This window comes from Diadema antillarum, unplaced genomic scaffold (genome assembly GCF_040938485.1).
Source record: "Diadema antillarum isolate AM-2024a unplaced genomic scaffold, OU_Dant_1.0 seq00000766_RagTag, whole genome shotgun sequence".
Taxonomy (NCBI): Eukaryota; Metazoa; Echinodermata; class Echinoidea; order Diadematoida; family Diadematidae; genus Diadema; species Diadema antillarum.
In genome coordinates, this window is record NW_027271656.1 from 699251 (window position 1) to 726743 (window position 27493).

A 27493-nucleotide genomic window follows, 5' to 3' on the forward strand; every position below is an offset into this window, starting at 1 on the left:
AAAGCACACTGTTACTGGAATAAACAAGTTTTGAGTTCTTTCTTGAACAGAGGGAATGAGGTCTCCATTCTCAATTTCAAAGGCAGTGAGTTCAAGAGAGAAAAGTCAGATTTGATGAAAGCTCTGTCAGTTGCCCCATGAATGATGGGTGCGGGGAACTCGAAGGGTATGAGCAGTGGATGGATGACGAAATCTAGTTGGGTCCTACTATGAAATAGTTCCTGATGGCAGCTTGAAGTGAATGCGAGGAACTATATAGGAGAGTGAAGTTACCGTTCTTTATTCAAGTAATCGTTCATGAATGAGTTATTTCAAACACTGTTAGATTACGTACTAAAACTAAGATGAGGTCACACTATGTATCACCACTTTAATTCTCCCGATATGATGTGAAGCGAATGCATTTAGTCTACAATAAGATGAGCAACTGGTATAACAGTCCGGTATAGCAACTACATTTTTTTCAGAAAGAGTTATCCCTGCTCTTATAAAGAAGACATCCACTTGTGATTTATGAAGCGGATTCGAAACAAACTCAATGCAAGCAATGTTTTTGTTACTCTCAACAATTATTCTCCCCATCTCCTTTCAATCAAACATTACAATAAGATGATAAGAGTCATGGAGTGTTTTTAGTGAATTGTGTCCAAGTGCCTTACTGATCCGTTTGTGCAGCAGGTGGATAAATTTCAGTTTGAATATCAAAAGAATAAATCCGTAAAGATGTGTTAACCACTCAGGTGTTAACACTCAGGGGCGGATCCAGGAATTCCGTAAAGGAGGGGCGCAAAAAAAAGAATTTTATGGTGCAACTATACAATTAAAAAAAAAAAATTAAAGGGGGCGCAAGCGCCCCTTTTATTTTATATTATTTTATTTCTGGATCCACCACTGTCACTTGTTCACTCCATTCATACGGACAACCGTGACACATCGCTCGTGCTATAACATTTGTGGATTTCTCATCAGCATTCATTACCATGGTAGCAGGAAAGCGGATGGGAAAACTTCGGAATCTGCGAGTTGACTCCACCCTCTGGATTGTCGTTAACAGAATCCAATAAGCGACAAGTATCAGTTACGATGTTCTTTTGCGCCCGATGTTCTTTTGCGCCCGATGTTCTTTTGCGCCCGATGTCATTTAGAGATAGCAACGGTTCTTCTCATGGCTGTGTCCAGTCCCCCATCCTTTTTACTCTTTACACTAATGACTGTCAAGCTGATTCCGAGAACACGAACGTTCTGAAATGCCCTGACGACACAGTCATAATTGGACTGATTACAAAGAATGACGAAATAATATATCGAAGAACACTGGACTCATTTATACAGTGGTGTGATTGTAAGTATCTCAAACTCAATGAAAAGAAAACAAAGAAAATCATGTTTGATCAGAGAGTGTTGTTTTAAGACCACTTGTCATTCACAAATCAGTTATTGAAATCATTGTGCCAAAATATGAATATCTCAGTGCCATGATCGATCAGTCGTTAAACTGGGAAGAACAGAGGTAAAAAGTACTGGCAAACGGCCATGGGAGGCGTCATTTCTTGAGGAAACTAAAACCCTTCCATGTTGAAAACCCCATTCTCAAACTCTTCTACACAGCTATTGCTGTTGCATTCTACATGGTTGACTCTCTTGGTGTTTTAGTCTAGGGAAGAATGGCCGAATGAAAATTCAAAGGTTGCCAGATCAGGCAGGCAAAATAGTTCGAGAAAAAAAAATGAACCTATAGATGATTATGACAATGCACTGTCCGCAATCTTAGAAAGTTGAGAATATCATGAAGGAACCCTCCACACCCCCTTCATCAATGCTTCTGTTGGTTAAGCTCAGGCGAACGACTGCAGTCTGGAAAATGCAGGACAAACCGATATAGTCCATGGGCCAGGCCAGATATTGGTACCATCTGAGGTGGCAATACCTTTTTGGTGTCATTTTGTTTGCCGGGCATAGATATGCTTATCAAGCTATGATAGCATTTCCAAATGAGTAGCTTAGTCATAGTAAATTAATTTTTAATCAATTTGGTCTCGTTGTTATATCCCTATACTTCTGAATCGAAACTAACCGCTATACAAAGAAGAGCACTGTCTTCTGTATGTTCCATAGAGCTGTAAAATGCAGCTCTGTGGTATGTTCACAGGTGTTCTGTTGTAAACGCGGTGCGCTTAGTCTTTATTCAAGGCATCGAAGGGAATATCCAAAGGTTATGATGTCCACAGCGCTTAGTGTTTATCCTAGACGGCGAAGGGAATATCCAAAGCGTATGATACAGTGTATATCCTTTTATCTAAAAACAACAACAACAACAAAAGCAATTCCTCGTGAATTTTACTATATCTTTCAATTATTTATCATTTTCCGGCGAAAACGCTACGGTGAAAACGCTGATACCACGCCAATGTCGCTTTATTTTCCTCCAACAATATAAGATAATGCAAAAACAATGTACCGGTACACACGATACATTATAATGAATGATATTGTAAATGAACAGAGTGATTTTTGTTTAAAACTGATGTATTTGTTGATAGGGTAGTATAAAAACAGTATAGATAATCCCTTTTAAGAGGAACTTTAGATATGATAACGGTACATTGGTCTAGATAAAGACTAAGCGCACCGCGTGACAGCTGTGGACATCATAACCCTTTGGATATTCCCTTCGCTGCCTTGAGTAAAGACTAAGCGCACCGCGTTTACAACAGAACACCTGTGGACATACAGAAGGCAGTGCTCTTCTTTGTATAGCGGTTTAGTTTCGATTCAGAAGTATAGGGATATAAAAACGAGACCAAATTGGTTAAAAATTCATTTATTATGACTAAGCTACTCATTTGGAAATGCTATCATAGCTTGATAAGCATATCTATGCCCGACAAACAAACTGACACCAAAAAGGTTGTGCCACCTCAGATGGTACCAACAACCCATTTTTCGGGTCTTGGCCCATGGACTAATATCTGAATTCCTGCATTATACATTTGCAATCATAGTTTCAATATAGTACCCGTTAATTGGAACTGATGTAGAGGACCGGAGTAAAATTGCTTCGAAGATCCCTATATGCCTCATATCATGCACCATTGTCATCAACTTCAACATCATTATTATCACTTTCACGGTTTCACCAATATGATCATAGTCATCTTCACTGTCATTATCACGGTCACCACCATCATCACTTCATCTATAAGGGATCTTACAGTTTCATGACTCATGACACGTATAATAGTTGTTGATGTTCAATATAATGTTATTTATGAGCTGTTATTATGCTTCCTCTTCCTTCTCATCTTTTCCTCCCTCTTCTCTTCTGTCAATCTTCCCTGAGTTTTCAAATCATTTTTTTTTTTTAAATCTGGCAAGCTGACATACATAATGATTACATTCATTATCATTTAGCCAAGATAATTTCTAACCCAATTCAGGAGTAAATCTGTAGTTGAGTTCAGGCAATGATCCCTTAGCTTCGGGCATGGGCTGGCTTCGGGGATGGGCTTGTGGTTGGGTGTCTGTGTGTGGGGGGGGGGGGGAGGGGGGTGTCGCATGGTCTCTTCCGTCACGGGGTCGGTCATTGTCGTCACGGGGTCGGTCATTGTCGTCACGGGGTGGCAGTTTCGTGACGGGGTTGTTGTTGTTGCTTTTTTCGTTGACAAGTGGCAGCGTCGGTTTCGTCACGAAGTTGTCATTTCGTTGACGGAGTTGACGTCGTCGGTCTTCAGCTGGGGAGTAGTTTCGTCGCGGAATGATTGTCGTTTTGCAGCGGGGTGACTGATTTCGTGGCGGGGTGACCATGTGACGGTTGGCGCCCCATAGCTGCGGACTTGTACTTGGGGTTTGGGATCGCCGTCTGACCGTAAACTATCGATGATGCAATTTATTTACTGTTATTATTTTCACGCAGGTGTATGCTAAAGTTTCTTTGCGCGCACGTCCCTGTTTCAGGGCAGGGAGGTGGACACCTCCCTGTTCAGGGCTAGTTTATTTTAGTTATATCGCGGTTTTTTTTTTTTTTGGGGGGGGGGGGGGGGGGGGAGGGGGACTGGGACTGGGACTGGTATAGGCAATAGAGAAAGATTACTGAAGTTTTTTTTTTTTTTTTAAATATGCCGATTGAGTCGGTTTTATGTCATGCTTTTATACGATTGTTTCTTCCAGTTTGATTTTGTAAGTATGTACAGTTATTTGTTTATGATGTTCTATTACGTGTTTTCGACGGTTTTTAATTTAAGCACCATCTTTTATATTATTATGAGTAAAACTCCCGCACTGAATTTACTGTATTTTTTTCCATTGGACGATTGAAATGAATTGAATTGAATTGAATTAAACTGAATAAAATAAAATTCAAGACAAAATGTTCCGCAATTAAGAGACCAATATAGATGGAAAATATACAATCATTTTATTCATCCGTTATATCTTATTTTCATTAGTTTTGCAATTATTTTGATAGTGTAGCATGATCTCATACTTAAGGATCTCATCAAGGAGAAATATCACATGACATTTGCTTCCTTCCTCCCTTCCTTTGCTTCTTAAATCGTACTGGGGCAGGTTTATTACGATCTTTGTTTATAATCTAATGATTGTACTGATTGGCGTATATATATCACCCTCCTTCTTTGGAGTGCTATTTTGACATAATATCTGGAGTCTATCATGTTTATTATCATTGCAGTTTTAAGACGGAACATGGGGAAATGAATATGATACACAACGTGAAGCTCATCACATGCATGTGATATTGAGACTATACGCCTACGCAGATGTCGTTTTGTTGATATAGCTAGCATACGTACATATAAGCTGGCTTACATAAGCCCTATTTGGCATCTCTTCAGGAAAATTCATAATGCAAGTAAAAGTGTTCTGCAGGGTCTATCAACTAAGACTTTATCCACACAGATTATGCCGTTACCCGAGACTGACAAAGGTAGGATTGAATACTATCTCTACTAGTGCTTATTCTCCTTCTTTCCCCCTTTTTAAAAGTAGGCCGATTCAACTTCTTTTTGAATCATATTCAGATTATCTCTTTTATCAATACTTATAAGACTTATTAGGCAGCTCATTATATTTCCATTTATCATGTATAAATGATATGAGACAGAAGTGCTGTATGGATTAGGTCTATATTACAAAGCCATGTTTTTCTATATACGATGTAATCGCGCACTGGGATTTTTTTTTCATTATTGTGCTTTAGAACAGTATCCTTAGACATTAAAACATACTACAAAAAGAGGAACATGGGTGACAAGGAATAGTGATGATCATTCACAGAATGTAACAGAAGAAAAAGGGTCTACTAATATTTTTGGATGATCGCTATACAATAAATGATTATCGTATCAATATTCAGTCAATATAGCATGTGAACCGGTGTATTACGAGAGCGGGAGAAAGATTTGATTTGATTTGATTTGATTTGATTTGATTTGATTTGATTTGATTTGATTTGATTTGATTTGATTTGAATTAGATTCATTTCCACCTTGTGTTCACAAGAAAAGGTTAAGACCAAACATAATTGGGTTACAAAGCATTCATTTTCTGAACTCTCGGAGATTCCTTCAAGATCAAAATAATGAGAAGAGGAGTAATACAGGCAAAGAAAAGCCTTATTATTAATCAGAGGAAGCGTAGGCTCTAATGCAGGCTTTACCGTGTTTACAGTCACACATGTAGAGAATGTCATTTTTAAACAACTTAAGATGATTCTATGTGATGTTGATTGTTGGTTGCGGCCGGTTACCAATACAAAATCTTAGTTTGTGTTTCGGATTTGTTTGTTTTTCTTCTTGATACGGCAGATTTGATTGAAACAGAAGGGCACTACAATCCCAGTCTTGGGTTTTTTTATTCACTTCAAACTGAAACCCAACTGTATTTAAAAAAAAAATAAGTCATGACTATCATTTTAGGTCATAGTATCGGTCAAAAACAGGGTAACTTATGGTACATTATCTTAATTGAACCGAGTGGAATTGAAGCCTATGAATTAATTGAAACTACAGTGAAATTTTGACTTAAAATGAATTCAGCTCATGATGTACGGACAGTTCAATTTCGGGTATGCGATTATTTTTTTTAAATATGTTTGGGTGACAATAATTAGATGTGTACATTAGTATTTTACAAAGTATAACAAATGCATTGTTCAAAAGAAATATCTGAATATCCCATCAAAAGGGGATTTACCCCGTAGATTCAGTGAATGCTTTATATAGAATGACACAAAGGTCTTACATGTCTTTCAGTGTGGGAAGACTTTGCACAATCCGTTTATAGACCTACAATCCGACGGAAGGTAGAACATAGTATGCGACGAGCTTGTGGTGGAGCGATACCATATAAAGACATTCATAAAGAGACTTCCACATCATTTTCATTTCTCTAGGATAATGACGGATCACTGTCATATAGATTTACTTCCTTCAGAATGCAGGAGTAGTATTCCCGGAACGAAATTATTTTGTTAGGTATATAAGTCAGGGGCGGATCCAGGGAGGACCGCAACCGGCGCACGCCCCCCTTTTATTTTTTGTTGAAACAAAAGAAATAAAAAAATATGGGGGAGGGGTGCGTGCGCCGCCCCCCCCTTTAATTTTGTAAACGCGCCCCCTCTTTACGGAATTCCTGTATCCGCCCCTGTAAGTTGAGGGAATATTTACTTCTCAGTAAAAGAAAAGAACAAACAAAAAACTAAAAAATCTTTGAGGAATTGTCTTCATCTATTAGGACCACAATTTTTCTCACGTTACATCATAGCCTTCTTATGTATGTCCAACGATGATTCACATGGATTAATTAGGACTTTCAAAATTCAAAACTTTTGAACACATTTACCCATTTTCCTATCAAAAAAAAAAAAAAAAAAGATCACGGGTGCGTTTTTGTATTATTTCTGCATTCACCATAATCAAATGGATATATATAGACGTGTGTTTTTGGTTAAATCGAATGACATCATGATAAGAGAATAAACAAAGTAAAAGTATCTATAGCAAACAGTAACATCAAATGAAGACAACCTATATTTCGGGCCAGTTAGATTTGTCATAACGAATATTCAATAATGATACCAGAAAGTGTTATAGGGTCCTCTGCCTAAAGAATCAAAAAAAAGAGAGAAAACTTTCGAAACTAGTGATGTTTGGTGACACTATGTTCTGCGATATGTGTTCTTTCCAATGAAAAACATCACGTACGAGCTAGCATATGCGCGGTGTGAAACTTTTGATCAGTCATACGATACGATACGTGTTTTAGTTTTCATGTCAAAAACGCACCATAACTGATTTTGCGGAACTTCTCCATTTATACTGTCAGGCCCCACCCCACCTGAGATAAGCGAGGACATACACACACAGAGCAAATCGGCGGTGATGGGTCGCTGCGGTTTGTTTGGTAACTGTACAAAGTGGCTGCAAGCTGGATTTTAACACCGTGCAGTGACTGTCGATGTCTCGCGCCGTTGCCGACGGTGGGAACACCATATGCGATCACGCGTGCATGCAGTGTGGTAGGAGTGTGATTATCGGAGTTTCCTCTTCCTCGTTCTAGTTGGATATAGCACGTTTATGAACTTAAAGTAAGCCTAGCTGGGCTAGGCTTCACAAAAATCATGCACAGCGGGACGCTTTGGAGACATCAGAAGGTAAGCTACTGCAGGTTCTGATTTGTCGTAGTTTGTTTTTGTTTTGTTTATAAAGAAAACTTCTTTCTGTTCACCAAATGCTTCCACTTTTCGGGCACTGTTTCGTCAAGTGGTGTCTGCCCTTACACAGAGACACACGCACATCGGTAATCGTTTCCGGGTTGGCCATGTTGCCAACCAGCTAGCCAGGTAGCGTGTGACTGCAGGTAGGCTGCGATCACTTTTGATCTTCTAAACTTTGACTTTATTTTTCAGAATTTGGGAGAAAAAAAAAACACAGAAGAAAAAAACAGCTGTCAGTTCATGTCATAAACCGGTCTCTGTATGATTTGCGTGTCTGTGAGATTAATTACTGCACACTGATAATGTATTGTTGTCAAGTAAATGATAATACTGGCCATGTCATCAAATGAATTAAATTATTTACTGTTAGGGAAACTGAGGGAAAACAGCTGTGTAAGTTTGTGTTCATGTTATCACCTGGCTTAAAAAAGGTTAGTAATTTGTCTCTTGTTCAAGTAAACTGGTGCAAAGTAACAAAACTTCACTGTTTATGTGTAAAATTTTATATCATGTGGCTTTCGGATAGTAACGTGCAACAGGTGTTCCAGGCAGGTGTTGAACAATTATATTCAGGTACATGTTTGACACCTGTTGCTGCATAATAGTATACATACTATATGAAATGTACAGCCTTGACACAATTTTTGTGTACATGTGCAAGTAAAATGTATGCGTAAAAACTTATCAAGATTATAGAGAGGGCTGCTTTGATGATAATTAAGTCAAATCAAGAATTTTGTAGGCCTACTCATAGCAGATATATAATGTATATGACCAAATATATTGTATGTGATGAGTGTTGACTTGTTAACCCATTGAGGACGAGTCCCGAGTATACTCGGGCAGCTGTCTATGGGAAATGCTTGTTGTAGCAAAATCAAACTGTCCTCAACGGGTTAAAAGTCCCAAAATATTACCAGATCTTGATAGTTTAATAAATGATACTATGCACAAAAGCATTACAAAATGATGAAAAAACAGTGAAAAGGCCTACATAATATTTCTTTTAAATTTATATGTGGCTTCATTTTGCTATCTCAAGTGAGCCTCACTGGATGTGCTGTACATCTAGGTTTATTAGCATGCCCGTGAAGTGTCTGTACAATTTTGTACATCGCATGTAAGTTTGACTTTCCAGTATTATGATTTTTAATCCAAAAGTATATTGTAGAGCGCATTTCTGTTTGTCAAGTACATTTAAATTTTTTTGTGTGTGAAAAATGTGAATGGTTGAATCTATTTTTTTCCTTTTGTACATTTTTGATGATCTTGTCTTGTGATTCTGTATCATCTACCATTGTTTGTTATTATGTGTTTCTTTTTTTTTCCGGGGGGGGGGGGGGGGGGGGTGGGTGTTGATGTACTGGCCTTACATGATCACTGCATGTGAAAACACCATCTGTTTCAAATGACTATTTTCCTTCTCTTTTTTTTGTGGCTAAGTTAGCTTGTCAAAATGGCCACTGCATCTGAAAAGTAGAATTTACTACATATTTCAGTATTCCTGGCAAGCCATCTCTCATTTTATTTTTAATATGATTATAAATCTTTCCTCTAAGTTTGGAGACTAAAGGTAGTAATTGTAAAAGTTGAAAAGTGCCAGTAAAATTTCAATAATCGCAAAAAATTAATTTACTCCAGGAGAAGTAATAGTTATGTTGTCAGATTTATTGTTTCTATATAAATGCCTTCATTATACATCTAAATAATATCTTTGTGATTGCTCCCAATGAAATGGTGAGAATTCCCAGTAATAGTGCCACAGATATTGTATTTTACAGCTGCAGGGTGTACAGTAGTTTGCATCCATATATTTAACGGGGAAATCCATTCCATTGGTAAGTTAGTCTGATCAGAAGTACAATAGTAAAATATTACGAGTTCAACGGTATAATTTTGATCGAAATCGGATGAAAAATATGGAAGTTGTGACATTTTGAAGTTTCTCTATTTTTGGGGGAAACAGTTCTTGAACAGTCAATATGAATATGCAAATGGCAAAGTGAGCATGTCATCCCCTCACAACTTACCTTACCATATATATAGTTAAGTACATAAAATTTTGAAATTTTCACTTTTTCATTCAAACGCAATTATGCCCGGGCTCATATCCTGATATATCTAACTGATCACTATTCTCAAGTTATTCAACCAGAAATAACATCATGCTTCAGACTTTGATGACAGAAATATTGAATTTTCCTCATTTTTTTTTTTTAACGTACAATCAATGGACAATTGTGAGGGTATGACATGTTAGCTCACTCATTTGCATATTCATATCCAGTGTATACAAGAACTGTTTTGCAAAAAGTAGCAAAACTTCAAAATGTCATAACTTCCCTATTTTTTCATCCGATTTCAGTCAAATTTTTACCATTGAAATTGTAAGATTTTACTCTTTTTTTTTTACTCTTTAACTTATATTTGGACTGGATTTCCCCTTTAAAAGAAAAAAAATCTGATCATCAGAATAATTTTGCAAGAGTACTTGCACGTATAATGTAAAAGAATAATGTATACAAATGGGCGCATATTTGACTAACGTAAAGGAATGGTGTTTTTTCTTAACACCTTTTGTATAATTTTACCAACTGTGTGCATTGTTACTCATCGGAAGAACTCAGAAAATCTGTAGGCCTATGTCAAAGGGACTGTATAGTAGTAGGATTTAGCTTTGAATGTTGTGCGAGATATTTAGAAACCACTCTATGAAATAATATTAGTAATGATAATAATAATAATGATAATAATAATAATTTTTAATAATGATGATAATGATAATAAATAACACTTATATAGCGCTAAATGCAGATGTTTCTTAGTGCATTAATACAGAAAAAATATTAAATCAAAATACATCATTATGTACATATAATATAACAGCAGCAACATAGATTATGACTGAGTAAATAGTATTCAGCATTGATTTAAACTCATCAACATTTTCAGCATTTCGGATATAAATAGTGAGTTTGTTCCAAAGAGATGGAGGAATAACAGAAAAAGCCCTATCACCATAACGGGTACAGCTAATTATGTTGAAATGATAAAGGGCATGCAATTCTAAGGGGAAATGAAATTTTATTTGATGAAAATCGGTTTTGAAATGACTTGGATATATCCAAAAATAAGATAAAACAAAGAGATCCTAATAAAAGTTGTGGCGTGTCGCATTTTATTAGGATGGTTTGGGTTTGTTTTTTTTTTGAATATCTCATCTGAATCCATTTCAAGACCAATTTTCATCAAATATCTGTAAACTGTGAATTCCTATCAATTGCATGTTCTTTCATATTTCATGAGAGGTTTCTCATTATCTTACAAAAGCATGCATGTACACACAAAAAAGTTGGAAACCTGCATCCCTACATCTAAACCAAAACCAACCATCCCTTTAAAACAAGGTTGAATAGAACACAAGAGTCCTTACAAAGTTAAATGTCCGATACTTGCAGTCCTGAGAGAGAGGCAAGATGCAAAAATCTTTTAAACTCTGTCAGTGTTTTCAGTACCTGGCCAAACTCTGTGAGAAGATATGAAATATTCATGTAGACCTGCTTGTCAATATGGTACTTTTCAAAATTTAAAGGGGATAGCTAGTAACCGATCAGTGGGAATCAGTGGGAATGCTACGGGGATGATTGTTCCAATCCTTGTGGGATTCATTTAAGAGTACATTATGTATCTATTGTTGTGTGAAAATTATTTGCTTGAGAACGGTCTCATATTCAAGTAATGTGCAGATTATTGCCCCGTCAGTGACCAAGCACGCTAACCTGGAAACATTAAACTGCACATTACTTGAATATGAGACCATTCTGAAGCAAATAATTTTCACACAACAATATAATGTATTCTTAAATGAATCCCACAAGGATTGGAACAATCATCCTCCAGCATTCCCACTGATCAGTTACTAGCCATACCCTTTAACATAATTGTTCGGGTGAGTCAGGTGCAAGTTTCTGCTCTGTAGAATTTGTGAATAGCACAAAGCTCACAGGACAAAGTCATGTTTGTTTTGGATCATAGCTAATCAGTTATGTTATAGAGAATGGGTAATTATCAGTAAAATCGGGCTGTGTACTTGTTTGTGTACCAGACACATGGTACTTTACACGAGATCGTAATGTTTTTATATCCTTAATATCATACTCTGCTCATAAACTTCATGGACAGGTAAGCATGACCACCCAGTCAACCATTTTGTCTAGCTTCATGTATACTTAGAGAAGAAATCCACCCAAAAAGTAAATAAACTTCAAAAGAAAGAGAAAAATATTCCCGATACAAAAATGACAAAAATCAGAAAGAAATAAGGAAGATGTGACATTTAGAAATTTCACATTTTTTCGGCAAACATTTCTTGACCAGTCCTGATGAATATTCAATGAGCAAGTTGACAATGTCATGCTCTCAAAATTTCTTATTTATTTCATGTACACAAATGACAAAACTCTCATATTTCAGCTCTGTCAGTATAAAACTTGCCTTAAAACCACCCAAAATAAAAAAGAGCGAATGTTAACTCTGATGTATCTTGGTATGAGAACATGCTTTTGCAGCGTATTTGTATTTGATTAGCTAAATTTTTTTTCTTCCAGATTTCATATGTATGAAAAATTGTGAGGGTGTGACATAAATCTGCTCATTTGAATATTCATAAGGACTGGTCAAGAAATGTTTTCTGAAAAAAAAATGTGAAAATTCAAAATGTCATTATCTCTTCCTTATCATCCGATTTTTGTCATTTTTGTATCGTTTTGCAGGAAATATTTTTCCCTTTCTTTTGAAGTTTATTAATTTTTGGGGGTATGAGATTCTGAATCTCCACACTTTCCACAGGGCCTATCAGCTCCCAATTATAGGACATGATAATGACAATAATATCAAAAATGATAACACAAACTATAGATTGCGCATACATAATGTTCAAAGCTTAAAGGTCCAGTTTACTTTTGGGAACTGTGATTTAAAATTTTTTTCAAGATATGACATTAAATGCATATGGTCTTGTTTCAGATCAATGGTGTAACTTTGAAAATGACTACTTTATGAACTCTAAAAAATAAGTACAAAGTCGTGTTCCCTTTTCCTTTGGTGTTTTGAAAGGGCACTAAAAGTGCTACCTCCCGTAGCATAACAAACTTATGTGGTCAATTCATCTCCTTGCCAGGGAGGCATACGTGGTCCAAAAAGTGCCATTCTTCAGGGACAAATTTTACAAGGTTTTAGGGTAATCAATATTATGTTATGAAGCTTTCCAAAATTAAAATCTTATTATTGCTGTTGTAGAAGAAGAGGAGTCATACTAAATACCTATCACCATTGGAACACTACAACATCTCATATGTGTATGTGACACTACCTTTAAAGGGGTGTTTCGGACGTGACATTTTCCGTTAACAAATTAGGGTCTAGTAGAATTAGTGCTTGGAATAAGTAAATTAAAAAAGAGAGCATCAAATCATTATTTAAGGCATGGCCAATGATGTGTAGATTTACATGTGTAGCAGTATGAAGGCATCACCCATGCTTGAATAGAAAACATTCAAAAATACATTTTTGTTAACAATTTTCCGTTAACTTTTTGTCACGTCCGAAACAAATTTCAAATTGAGATAATCAATACAAAAAAATATAACTAAACAGTTTTCACCATTTCTAAATCACCACTGCTACTCTCATAAGAGTCTGTGAATATTAGAAAAGTATTCGTTTTTTAATAAAAATTTTCTGGGAATTTTACGTTTTCCGTTAACACATGTCACGTCCGAAACACCATGTCACATCCGAACATACACATGATAACTTTCAAGTCAGGTTCTCCACTAACAGACTTACCAGGTAAATAGTTGCTTGTCTGACTTTCATAACAACACACTGGTTAAATGTATGCATGAATTATGTCAGCTCAGGTTCATTTGTACATTTTGGAGTAATAAATGTAAACAAAGGGTGTTTCGGATGTGACGTGTGAACAACCTATTTAGACAAATGGACCAGACACAGCAATATACATTTGTTCACTCATTCTTCTTGTATCATTATCATTTACAGGGTACAAGATGTAGAATGAACTACAACTAACATTATTTAATGGCACCTACTTGCCCAGAGACACAAGTATGCCTAATTTTAACCTAGGATTGGGATAACTGAGTGTCTTTCATTTCCTCATCCACAGAGGGAAAATGGGGAGTAGGGTTTCAAAATATGTGTAATATCTTCAGTATGTAACTCATATTTGATATCTCTTACATAGTCTCTCTGCAGTTTATTTAAATTCTTGGTAGTTTGAAAAGCAACAGATGTTTGCATTATAGTAAACACTGTTTCGGACGTGACACATTAAGTGTTAACATTACTTTTTACTTGAATTCTATACAATTTTGCTCACATCCATTTGTGTTTTAAGTTAGTTTCATTGAAATACCAATGCAAGACAAACTATTTGGAAAAAAATTAACTTACCATTACTTATTTTTCTTTCTTTGTCACCTTTATTTGTCAAGATTATTTGATTCATGTACAATTGTATGGACATGGATATTGCATAATGCTCTCATTGGACATTCACACGTTATATTTCTGTACAATGCATTGCACAGCGACTCATAAAGCGTGCTGCAGCAGTACATGTATGTTATTAAATTAGTGTCATGCTAAAGTGCTGTGAATATTGAATCAGTTTCATTAATAATTCATTGATATTTCGTTACATCAACTCCTGTAAACACACAAACTGTAGTACTGAGAATACTGTGAAAATCAAAATGTCAGATTTCTCTCCCTACTTGTACAGTGTATGAGTAGGGTCAATCCTGATTTCAGATAAACTGCACCCCATTAATAAACATTTTTGTTAGGAATTATCACTTGATCTGGAAATGTAACTATCTAGACAAGTTACCCTAAGTAGTCAACTATCCCCCCCCCCCCCCCCCTCCCCATGAAGTTCCACCTTAGTGCACTGCGCAGTTGAACTGGGATATTATTAAAGATGTATGAAACTAGAGTGTAAATACGAATAACTGGGAGAAGGCTATGAGCAGTAAGATACTGTTACAACTCCCCTTCTAAATTCTACAAGGGTCATTCTTTTGTGCATCTCAGTCTGCTCTACCAAAATATGACAAGTCAAGTTTTACAGGTTGTGCATATGGACATATAATATATGGAGAACAATCAAACTCCAAATTGAATTGAAGAGATGTAAACTTGAAATCACATCATATACCATCCACTCCCAACCCGAAGCAGATTTAGCGTTAGAATAGCCGATAAAAATGAATTTTTAAAGGACATGTGTTTTATACACATTGTAAGAACTGTACTTGTGGGTACATCCCCAAGTGAGCTAGATACATGTACATAAGATGTCCCAACACATACAGTAAAGGACATTGTATCATAGACAGACAGGGTAGTGCAATATATTTGAACAAGCAATGCACTTGTAAATAGATAAATTTAAGTAAATGAAAATATAAAATGAGACTTGAATTAATGATTACATAGACACATACAAAAAACAAACAAACAAACTGGCAACTAAAAGTGGTATAAGGGGATGATCTTGCCTGCTAAAGTACCCTTTGAATATATCTAATCTTGATGGCATATATATATGTGTATGCATAATGTTATCTAACTTGTGTTCCTACAGTCACAAATACCATGGTAGTCAGGATATTTAGCATTTTATTACAAATAACATTTTTTTTTACTTGTTTCTGATGGTACAGTGCAGGACCAATTGATTCCAGCACAGTTCTACACAATTTCGAGGCCATGATTTGATCTTTGTCACAGGTATCAAAAATACAAATAACAGCATTCCTCACTTTGAATATGCATAAATTCACAGGTTAATTGAGCATGTTTGCATGTGCAGGAGTTAACTGGACAGATGTTCTATAAAGGTAACTACTGTAGTAATCTATCTAGCTAGTAACCAATTTCAGCAGACAAGTGAGCTCTACTTCAATCGAAGGATGTGTTTGAATTCACCAGGAGAATGTTGTTGCAATTTATCAAATGCATATATCATTATATGCACTGATTCTTGAATACACCTTGTATTTGTGTAAGAAATCATAAATAGGAGATTACAAATCCTAGTGATGCCATGACTTGGTTGTTATGTACAAAGCACAGGTCACTCACTAGGACATAGTAAAACCACCTGAACATCCTGTATTCTTCATGACTCTTGAAAACTTGTACTAAACAATCTGGGTTGATTGAGTTTTTGGCAGCATAGAATGCACATGAATCTACAAGCTCTTTATTTCACTCTGTGTCATGTAAACTTTTAAGAGTCAAGTCCGAAACAACATTATGGATTTTACTGATCTATAAAGCTTTATAGTGGTCTTCAATCATTATTCCTGACTTGTAAAACTAACCTTTTTCAAATGTGTGTAGGTGACATGAATCACTAAATCTTTCTGTGTCTCAATATTGCCTGTATCCAACTTGTGTAATGGCAGGCTTCTTGATAACTAAATACTTTGCATAAATTGGCTATTACAGCTTTTTCCAAGAAGTTAATAGGACATTTGGTAATAAATTTGCTTTTCCTCACCACTTTAATGTGGCAGGCAAGCTTAAGGGATACAGTGCGTTTCTTTGCCAGGACAATAGTTAAGGCTTCGTGAAAGGCTTTGTATCAAACATTAGATACACAAATTTGTGTAAACATTGTGTGTCACGTCCGAAACGAATGTCCTGCATGTATACTATTAATATGTTGAATGCATTTTAACAGAGTAATTATGCATAAACTGTGGTTTGGCCACCATTAAGATTTGAATTCTAATGAAATTGATTTTGTTATTCACCTTAAAATGAGTTAAATTGTATGTTAACTACTGTGTCACGTCCGAAACAATAGCCTTTTGTTAACAGTCACGTCCGAAACACCTGAGTCAGAAAAATATCACCACAAGTTAAAATGACCGAAATCTGGTGATACCTATATCATTGTGTTACTTCCTAATTATGTTTTGTATACACCATCAGTGATTCATTTTCTCTCATTTTTAATAAAGAAATTCAAAAAAGAAATGGTCATTTTGTAAAAAATGACATATTTTGAGTTTTCCTCCTCAAATATGAAAAAATTACATCTCCTTATCAAAAAATATTGCCTAAAATTTGGAGTGTATATTGGAAGCATGAAATATTGATAATGATGGAAAGAGAAGTTGAATATTTTTATGCTTCTATGTCAAAAAATGGAAAAATGAATTTTTCATAAAATTAGCCCCATGCTTCAGTTTGCCTCCCCGTAATTTCCTTTTCATTGATATGGGAGCTCTGAAACATTTTTTCCCATTAAATACCAACCCTAAGTGAAATGTCCAGCAACATTTCAAAGCATGAAAAGCATTTCTAAATTTTAGCCATTTTGTCAATCAGTTACACCATTGATCTGAAACAAGACCATATATGTGTACAAAGTTGTAGGTCTGTTGTGCCACAAAACATTCTATCATATAACATTTTTGCGATAAAGCCTGAATTATAAGGAAATATCTGTATTTTCCTCAATAAACCATAACTGTAGACGGACTAGTCTGGAAACATTTTTATTATAACTATTTTTCATATTTTGTACATTTAACAATACTTCACATCGATTAAAATACTGGTTCAAATTTTTACACTGGTTGTTTCTATCCCTAACTCACATTTTAGAACTATTTTGAAGCGCTAATGCTGGGTTTTCGTTTACTCTGCAAATGGTAAATTATGCCTTTAAGTTTCTATGCTGATTGAAAAGAGTGCAGATACAGAAAGAAAGGAAAAATAGACATAAGGGGCAAGAAGAGACAAAGTGAGATTGAAAGTGGCAAAACATCATTTTTAAGTCTAATCCATTGATTAAGGAAATACATTTTCAAAAGATTTTTAAGAATCATGATACAGTGCCTGTCAACCTGTTTGAGATTCTTCAGTGATTTGCAATGTATTCCATAACTATGCAGCTGGAAAGATCTTGCACCGTAAAAAGATTTTGATAATGTGGGGGTGGCTAAAAAAAACAAGAAAACGAAAGAATTGACCAAGAATGAAGGTTTCTTGCTATACAATATTTTGTTAGTAGCTGTTATAAACAAGCAGGATGTACTTCTTGTGAGCACATGAACACCAGAGGGTTAAAGTCTTGGTGTAGATTGGCTGCTCAATCACAAACCAGTCTAATTGCTGCAAGACTGAATTTTATTTGCTTATAAAGTCCAGCGCGAGTAACCATCCTAGCCACAGAGTTCAGTGTTCGTTCTTAAGTGTCATCATTAGAAAAACCATACATGATGCTGAACTTCAAAGTCATGTTGAGACACTATGCGAGCATGTCTTCTTTTGTGGACTCTTTAAAAAGGGATGAGTTTATTGCAGGGTGCTACCTAACTTTTTTTTTTTACCACCTGCCTAGTCAGGTGAGCAGATTTTCAAACTGATGCAGAACACTTCTGCTTGCCACAACATGAATTTTACTACCCCGAAAGAAAGTCCAAAAATATTAGAAAATGATATAAAAAATCACTTGTAAGTCAAGGGCTTGACAAAACACTTGAAATCAATCGGACAAACAGCTCACATTGGTTCACAAGCGTAAACAGATTGGAATAACAAACTTTATTTCCTTGAGTGTTGGTGTTGCATTGCATCGGGGCTTCACATTAAGTGTTGGAAAGTTGCTGAAATGAAATTAAAGTGTGTTGCATCACTAAACAGTCGTTATCTTTGAGCTTCTGTTTGGTTAACTTCATTTCATGGTTATGAAGGGGGAAAAGTGAAAAAAAAAAGGTGGCTTCAAAACTGTTTTGCTTGCCCAATTCGGGCAAGCATTTTTTTCCTCATTCCAAAATACTTGCCCAAAGATTTTCACTTGCCCCTCGCAATCAGACAAGTGTTTACTGTATGTGGCACCTTGGAATTGTCCTAACTGCATGCAGAGCAGGTGGGTTGATGACAAACCAATTAATTATCCATCCATTATGTCCATGAAGTCTGTTATCACAAGTTACATTTTGTATTGTTATGTGTGCTTTATGATCAAATGCAGCAAGCCATGGGCATGAAGAAATGGGTGAAGAACAGTGCCTCCCTGTCCATGGCCACTCAGTTCCAACCTGCCACCCTCACCCTGATTGATAAAGACAAGAAGGCCCAGTGCATCAAGGTCAGCAACACCTGCCGCATCGAGGCCATGCAGGCCCAGTACAAGAACCGCGACCACGCCTTTGAAATCGTGTGCGTCGAGGAGAAGCAGCACTTCCTTGCCGCGGAGACGTCAGAGGATTTGAACAAGTGGCTGATCAGGCTCCATGACGCTGCCGGACTGAGGAAGGACCACTTGTTTGGAGACTCTGGTGCCGGATGCGGAGGGGGAGGAGGAGTTTGTGTCAGTGGAAGTGGTGGAGGAGGAGGAGGAGGGGGAGGAGGAGGTGGAGGAGGAGGAGGAGGTCCGCCAAGCTTTGAGAATTTTGGACATCCATCTATGGATGGAGAGAATGAATTGCAGGACAACCTTCTGTATGATTCGTATGATAGTGAGTATGATATCAGATGATGTTTTTTCTTTTCAGTTTTGATATCTTAAAAAAGATAATATCACTTCATACTCTTTCAATGCCTCAGCCCTGAACAGTTTCTGAAGGCGTTACTTTCAGGTTATCCGTCTGTCTCCACATTCTTCTGTCTAAATATATTCAGGTTACATTATCTTTTATGAAAAAAAAAAAGACTCACTTAGATCCTGTTTACAGTGCAGTGCTGGGCCGAGCCCAGCCTCAATTGCGGTACTCGGCCCCGCAATTTTGTCCGTTTACAGTGCCGGGCTCGTCCCGGACTTTTAATTTAAACCTTTTAATTATTTTGTCGTAGTGGCGTTCTGCTTGTAAACAAACACTATTATTGGGAGGTCGGCGGTTGCAATGTGGTATAGTCTGGTTTCCAGACCCTTTGCCAGCTGGACTCCACGGCAACAAAGGCAAAGACCTCTGCAGGACAAAACCGCCTTAAACTATACTAGTTTTTGACGTTGAGGGCATTAATATCCTGAATAGCGAAATAATAGGGGCAGAGGGTCTGGAAGCCAGACTAAATTTGGTACCACATTTGGCCCAGTTTGCATTTACAGTGAGAAAAGGCCAGGTTCGGCCGCGGCTGGGCCTACCTCCAGAGCCTGGCCAAATGTGCGGCCGATTTTGGTACTGCATTTGGCCTTTTGTGCCTTTGCAGTGAAATGAAGGCCAGGCTCCGCCGCAGCCGAGCCCAGCCTTTTCACTCACTGTAAATGGGGTCATAGACACTTTTAATTCCACTGTCTTTGCGTACTGTTCACCAGATATTGCCGAGCTCTAGCTGAAATAGCTGCAACACATTGTGATGATAATGTAGATGTTACTAATCAAATTAATGATTCTTGTGTCAAATTTTTTTTATTGCAACTGATTGACTATCTGCCCTTCATCCATGTACAGTAAAATAAACACAAATTATTAAGGGGCAAGTCCAAGCTATTTTGCACCAGTAACGCGTGGGACATCACAAGAAGATTTAGCCCTAAACTTCATATGTTAGGCTGCTTTTGATAGCTAGTAGGTATCTTCGTTCAAAACTATAGAAATAATAAGAATCACGTGTTCAGTATTTCGTTTTTATGCAAATTTATTCTCCAGTAACGCGTGGGACCAGAAAGATTGTCCTTTTTTTCTTCTTTTACTTTTTATTTCAATTATTGTGAAAATACTTGGTTTAATATAAAATCATTACAAACATCTTGTTCTACAACAATAACTGTACCTGATACAAAATATTTCAGAAAAAATCGTGAAACTGTTTTCTCTCAAGGTCAATTATAGAAAGATAGGTATAGTAACGCGTGGGACAAGTAACGTGTGGGACATTTTTGTCACTATGAATATTGTGATGTGAATTGCACATTTACTCCAAGAAACTTTAATATGTGGTACCAATTATCTAAATAGATACTTAGATATCTAATAAATTCTTGCAAATTTCAATGATTTAGACCCACCAGAACAATAGATAAAATAAGAAATATGAAATACCTGTGTTATCCTTTTTTTGACATTTGACTTTGAATGTGACCTTGGAAATAGCATGTAATGATATTTTGTGAATTATTTATCCAAAGTGGAACTTTTCACCAAATTTCAAGTCAGAATTCAGAAAATTACAAAAAATCCCTCAATAATGTACACATTTCCCATAGAAGACTGAGATTTAGTACACTTCCGCTGACTTGTACACAAATCGTCCCACACGTTACTAAATTTAATTAAAAATTGCAAGTATGAGATTTCTGACTTTTTATCTCTTAGATATGATTTTTAGGTCCATTGTGAATTTGGTCTTTTGAAAGTTTCAAGTCAAGTAAATCATTAACTTTTATGCAAATGAGAAATAGTGACCTAAAAAAGTAACACGTGGGACATGCTGATTTTGGCCCATCCCTCATTTGCATATTTAATCCGTTGAGAAACTGAAAATCACAGTCATGATAACTTGTTATTTAGACTTAAGGTCACCATACTTATTTTCATAAAAACTTGTAAAAATTAAAAGATATATTTCAAAATGCAGAATTTTTTAGTGTCCCACGTGTTACTCTAAATGCTGGTTATGTGCAAGGATTTTTACTTTTTCTTTTTGAAATTAATGTATTTTAACCTCATATCTTTAAAATGATACCAAGTTTATGTAGATTGACCCATTTTGAATTTTCAGTCTTGTGTGATCAAATAGCTTGCCCTAAGTGTTCTAGTGATATCCGTAACAATCATGCACATTATACTTAATACTCAAGTTGGACTCAAACCAATGGACCTCCTTAGCAGTGGAAAGGTTCAAATGTATCCACTAGACTACTAAGCTTTCGTGCAGCGGGTACTGCATATTCATTCAAATTCATATTTCTTGCAAGCATCGAGTTGTTTTTCTTTGCAACTGATTGGCAAATTGTCTTTTTTTTGACACATTATGTCAACACTGATTATTCTGTGTTGTATAGTTGTATCCATGATAATGAGCATACATACTTGGATTGGATATTAAAATGTAAATTATGATGAACTAATGATTGTGTTAGTAAAATTCTTGGAATTTTGTTCTCATGACAATCTGCCTTATAAGTATACAGGCCTATATCTGAGTAATTGCAACTGATTTTACTTTGGGAATTAGACCAAATAACCATAAATAGGGTTCTTCACACACAAAACGAATACAGGACAAAATGTCCTGTATGTAGCTGTCCCTTATCTAACGTATCGTATCTTTCTTTAATTAGAGCCTGTAATTACAGCTTTTCCCCTTATGACATGAAACTTTGATAAACTTAAGTGTGTTATGACTTTTTTCACATTAAGTTACAAGTAGTTTCATATTGTAAGATACTTTCAGAGGATTTTCATGTTGAAAAAATATGTTCCTCTTTTTTTTCTGGTCCCAGACATAACAGCACATATTTTCTCTTTTAAAATATTGTGGTCAAGGTCATTTTCACCATTTTTTACATGATTATTCTTCTCCTAGATATATCAATCACTGTGATGATGGTCAATGTAATCACTTACACTATTATTCAAGTCATGAAATCCTCTAAAATGTCCAATACATAACACATACATCATCTTGGACTTGGCCCCTGTATGTCCCATATCTTGTTACAAGATAGAGATTAAATCAAAGAAAACTGCAGTGGATTTTCTGTTTAAAAATATGGGCCACGTATGCTAATGGTGGCACTTTAGAATAAGAAGCTGATTAGCTTTTAGGCAAAGTCCTTCACAGCCAACAGTCAGAAGTACTCTTGTACAACTACTTGAGATACAATGTAAGGTGAGAATTATTCAGTGGTAGTGTAATGTAATAGGAAGGGGAGAAATGAATGAGCGTGGTAATTATTCACAGGAAATGACAGAGAGTCACTGCACTCTTACCTTTGCCATTAAGTACTGTAATGCAAGATATATTTTGGGCATGAAATTTTTGCAAATTTAAGCCGACGGCTTTTTATTGGCGTGAAATTTTTGCAAATAATACAGATCGTCCAATTAAAAAAAAGAAATGGGTTGGTGTGCAGCCGTGTCTAAAGACTAGCTGATGTTGTCTCTAAAAATGCACAGGTCTTCACGCTAAGAGGAATAATATATCCAACAAGAGGAATTGTAGAAGGTTGACTGAAGTGCAGAATGCGTTTTCACTGTTGTGCAGAATGCTGACTTCCTGATTTCAATATCATTTTCCAGTTACTGTGTATGACTCATTTATTTTGAATTAGTTGTGACTTTGTTATTTTGTTGCAGGGCCCCCAAGAATAACAGTGTATAAACCACTTTATGGGGCTGCCCTGTGTAAAGAATACTGATTAAGTTTACAAATAAATTAATAGATACAAGTACAGTGCACTCCCGTTACAATGAACACGGTTATAACGAAATTTCGTTATAACGAAGTAAAACTTCTGGTCCCAAAATTATCGCCATTAAAGTCTATGGTACAAAATTCGCTTATAACGAACACGATTATAGCGAAATTTTCGTTATAACGAAGTCTTTTTCGAGCACCACTGACAAAGAAAAACAAAAGAAATGTGCTCCGTTATAAAGAAATGCTGATCGCTTTCGAAAATACGTAGCAGAACAAGGCATTTACAACGTCTCTGCATGGGCGAAAGCGTCACATCACTGTGTGTTCGCTTGGTGTGTCACATAGAGTTTCCGAGGGGAACTTGCGTTATTGTAATACAATAATCTGAAATTGATATAACTATTTGTTTCAATGTTCACATAGCTTTCCAGTGTATGACGAGTATTCAACAGACAGAATATCATATATGCGTGGCTTCCTTGTTTTCGTTATGATATTGTATTTGTTCGGTTATAACGAAATTTCGTTATAACGAAAGAAAACTGCCGGTCCCGAGCATTTCGTTATAAAGGGAGTGCACTGTATATTATTAATTTCCTGTGTACAAATAGATAAGTTTCCACTTTTTTTCCTTTTTTTTTTTTGAAGCATGGTTACATACACACGTGTGTGGTTTTGACCAACATCATTCTTATGTGAAATGACATGTAAAACTTTGCAATTCCATGCCTTTTATAGTTTTTCTATATAACTTCTCGCCTGTTTGAGGAATTTTACTCCATCTTAATAGTTAGGTCAACATAATTGTAGACTGGTATTTCCCGTTAAAGATACATGTGCATTAAATCTTGATGAGATCCCATTGTTGCTTTGATTTATTGTGATTCCATGTCATCTTATTTATAATGCAACATACAGTTGAAAGTGACCAGAAGTGTTGATAGCTTGTATTTTACAATGCATGAGCTGTCCAATTATATTTTTTTCACATTCATGACTTCTCACTGTTGTCTATTGGGATTTATTTTTTACCAAAGAGATTTAATATCACTTTAAGGAATGAAATAAATTAGTGAAAATTCAAGTACATGATGACCATTTTTAATGAAGCCTATTCAATGTCAGTTCAATTTGGCATGCCCCCATCAAACCACAGTCTTCAATATGACTGTGCCCCTCATTGTATTGTTGTTATAATTGTGTAAGTGTAGCTTATATTTCTTTTTTCTGTAGGATTCAATCAAGGAAGTAGGGACATTTGGTTGGCTATCATCTTGAGAGCCTTATTCAGAAAATATCTTTAAAGAGATTTTCTAAGTGTCCTTTCCTTGATAGCCAAAAAAAAATATTTAAAAAAAAAAAACTCTTTTCTGTTTGTATGGATATGGATATACCATTAAGGATGGGTTAATCACAAATAGAAACTTATTAGTATTAATTTACACTAAGAATATAGTAGACTAACCTCTTTTTATCATTTTCATATGTCTCATCCCATAGATAAGACATTTCCGGTGAGCATTCGATCAAACGCCTTCACAGAATCCCTCAACCTTCACGGAACCTACACGCTGCAGCTGGACTCCATGAAAATCTCTTTGATTGACATCAACACGGCAAAGATTCTTTTCTCCTGGCCCTACAGATACCTCAGGAGGTATGGGCGGGAAAAGAACTCCTTCTCGATGGAGGTTGGCAGGCGTTGCCTATCCGGTGAGGGTCTGATTCGGTTCATCGTTGAGGATGGGAACCAGGTATTTAGTGCCATCCAGTCGTATGTTTCAGCTATGACGGGGAGGACTGGTGGGGTTACCCCAACGTCAGCTCCACAAGCACCCCCAACATTCAATGCCAACTTGAGTCCAGTGAGCGAGACCAGTCAAAAACCTGTTCCATCCAAGCCGTCTAGACCAAGTGCAGGTGTAAAGGTCTTACCCGCCCCCTTACCCCGAGGTAGGACAAATTCTGCAGGAGCCCGAAACAATCCCCCCAAGCCTGCTAACCTTCCTCAGTTGAGTTCTCGGGGGGCGCAGTCCGTAGATGACATTACCAGCGGTGTTTCCGCCAGGCACAATCCTCCAGACCAATTTTACTCTGCGGTGTCTGATGAGGCTCTTGATAGATCAAAGCTACCCTCACCGAAAGCTCAGAGAGCGCAGAAAACCGATTTTGAGCCTGAGATGCACTATGATATTGCCAGTGATCCACCCCCAAAACAGTGGCCACAGGTGTCAAGAAAAGACAAAAGTGCCAATAGCAAGAATGTGGCACCAAAGCCAAAGCCCAATCCACGTACACTGAGTGCAACCTACACCAATGTTGATAAATCAGGACGCAAAGGTGAGAATGTACTAAACGATGCTGCCCCCTCATCAACAGACAAAAGTGGTGTCGGTGATGACCCTGGTGTCTATTCCTGTCTCGAGCAGCCACCAGGATCTATTATTGGGGCGTCGGGTGGAGATGGGTTTCAAGTCCATGCCGAAACTGATGACAGTGATCACATATATGATCATTTAGCCCGCGGGAAGGTTAATGATGTGGTGCCCACTCCTCGCCTTCCCCCATCCAGTACCAAGCAGGGCGTGTCCGGTGGAGGGAAGGGGCACCCCATGGAGGGAAGTGACATGATCTATGATCACCTCGACAGGGGCCAGGCATCAACTTCTGCACCAAGTAACAACGGAGCTGCTGGTGTGGCGCTGGAAGATGCGTATGACACCCTCAGCCTCGATTCTGCGCAACCAAGTCCTCTACCCGCAGATGCTACATCCTATCTGGTCAGCTCCTATCCCTCGTCAACAGTACCGGAGGAATCGGAATATGCTGAGGCAAATGCTAATAAATATTACTATGATGAAAATCCTTATGAGGTGCCCGAGGATCAGTGAGGTCCTAGGAGATTCGTTCTTCCTGTTCCTTTTATGACTTCTATACATTCAATCGGTATTATATATTTGTATCATACCAGAAAAGTTGTACATTGAAACAGATGTGATCATGATATGCATCAGAGAATGAGCCTGTCATATTTCATGGCAGTAACCACAATATTTACTCAGTTAGCCGCTAGTATCGGCCTACTGCCTTTGTCATTGCTTTGCCATGAGAAGTGGAATAATTATCACAAGCGTCATACTAACTGCTAAAGCTTCTGCTTTCTTGTAAGAAGGAAAAGATGAGGTAATGTGTAATAATGGCACAAGGTAATTAATGCTTTGCTATTTTCCACCATTACCACATTATGTCTGCAGGTACAGACTAACACTGTACAGCATTCTTTTACTTCCCGTCTTGTCATGAAGATATAATGTATACATAAAAAACAACAGTAACTCATGTAGTCGTACTTATTTATCCGTGTTAAGCTGCGCAGTAATGTTTGGTCTTACATTTGTTTAATAACCCTCTTCATTTTGTCACTTGTTTTGAAGTGGTGATCATATACAGTATTGTACTAACAGTGGCAGCTCATATCTTTTGTAGGATATGCAAGTCATTTGACATGATCTTCATCTTCTGGCGAAAGTAAGTTGTATTTTTATTGCTATAGGAATGATATTTAAAGTTTACAGGTTTATTCCATGACCATAATCTTGTTTTATCTAAGGGATTAAGCCTCATGTATGTGAATATAATCAATAGATTCCACAGAAAGGTGAGAGACGAGATTGGTGTTATGGCTGCCCTATTAATGCTCTCAAGTGAAAATAAGACCTCCATACATTTGTACCATAATGGGACATCGCTTATTTCCGTGTTTACCGCATATTTTTAAGTACCATTTTGCTGCCAAGGAGGAACCAAAAATATCATTCTAAATGTGTGTATTTTTATTTTTATTCTTTTTTTATTTGATATTCAGGTTGGTGCAATCACATCTCGCATCCCTTCTCAATCAATATATGAGTGAACTCTGGAGAAGTGGTATGTCTGATTGTAAACAAGTATGTCAGTATGTCAGTCTGCATGTTAATGCATGGATGCCGAGTATGTCCCTGTAAATCTGAAACTACAATGTGGCATGGAATGTGGTCTTGCTGTGTGAGAAGCTTGCTTTCACAACACAAAAAAAAAAAAAAGAGGTCAGACTTTTGCCTGTTAGAGCTTCAAAAAGCTTGCTTTCGTGTACTGGTTAGCATCCAATGACAAACTTCTACCAGATCGAAATGCAACTCTTTATTTTGTTTCATGTCTGTTCTATCATGCTTCTTATGTTTTTCCTTGTGCATAAAGGGATAAAAGAAAGACAAACTTGGTTGTTAATGCAACATCAAGAATGGTTTGTGAGATGGCTGCCATATGTATGTTTATTTTTGGCTGGTAGAATCATGCTGATTTTGT

The 27493-nt window shown here is 36.8% G+C and overlaps 1 protein-coding gene across 1 annotated transcript; it reads left to right on the forward strand.

Annotated features, from left to right (window-relative positions):
- Positions 1–7249: 7249 nt before the first annotated feature.
- On the forward strand, positions 7250–27178 carry LOC139738728 (uncharacterized). Its single transcript, XM_071649365.1, has 4 exons — positions 7250–7672; positions 18816–19122; positions 19174–19302; positions 24650–27178. Exons 1-4 carry the CDS (start codon positions 7640–7642, stop codon positions 26038–26040), a joined length of 1860 nt encoding a protein of 619 aa, XP_071505466.1. The 5' UTR covers positions 7250–7639; the 3' UTR covers positions 26041–27178.
- Positions 27179–27493: the final 315 nt, after the last annotated feature.

Bases quoted from the DNA above. Each gene is read 5' to 3' on its own strand.
- LOC139738728 (XM_071649365.1), top strand. From the start codon at position 7,640: ATGCACAGCGGGACGCTTTGGAGACATCAGAAG. The intron at 7,673-18,815 runs GTAAGCTACTGC...GATCAAATGCAG, and splicing joins CGCTTTGGAGACATCAGAAG to CAAGCCATGGGCATGAAGAA. The intron at 19,123-19,173 runs GTGCCGGATGCG...GAAGTGGTGGAG, and splicing joins CCACTTGTTTGGAGACTCTG to GAGGAGGAGGAGGGGGAGGA.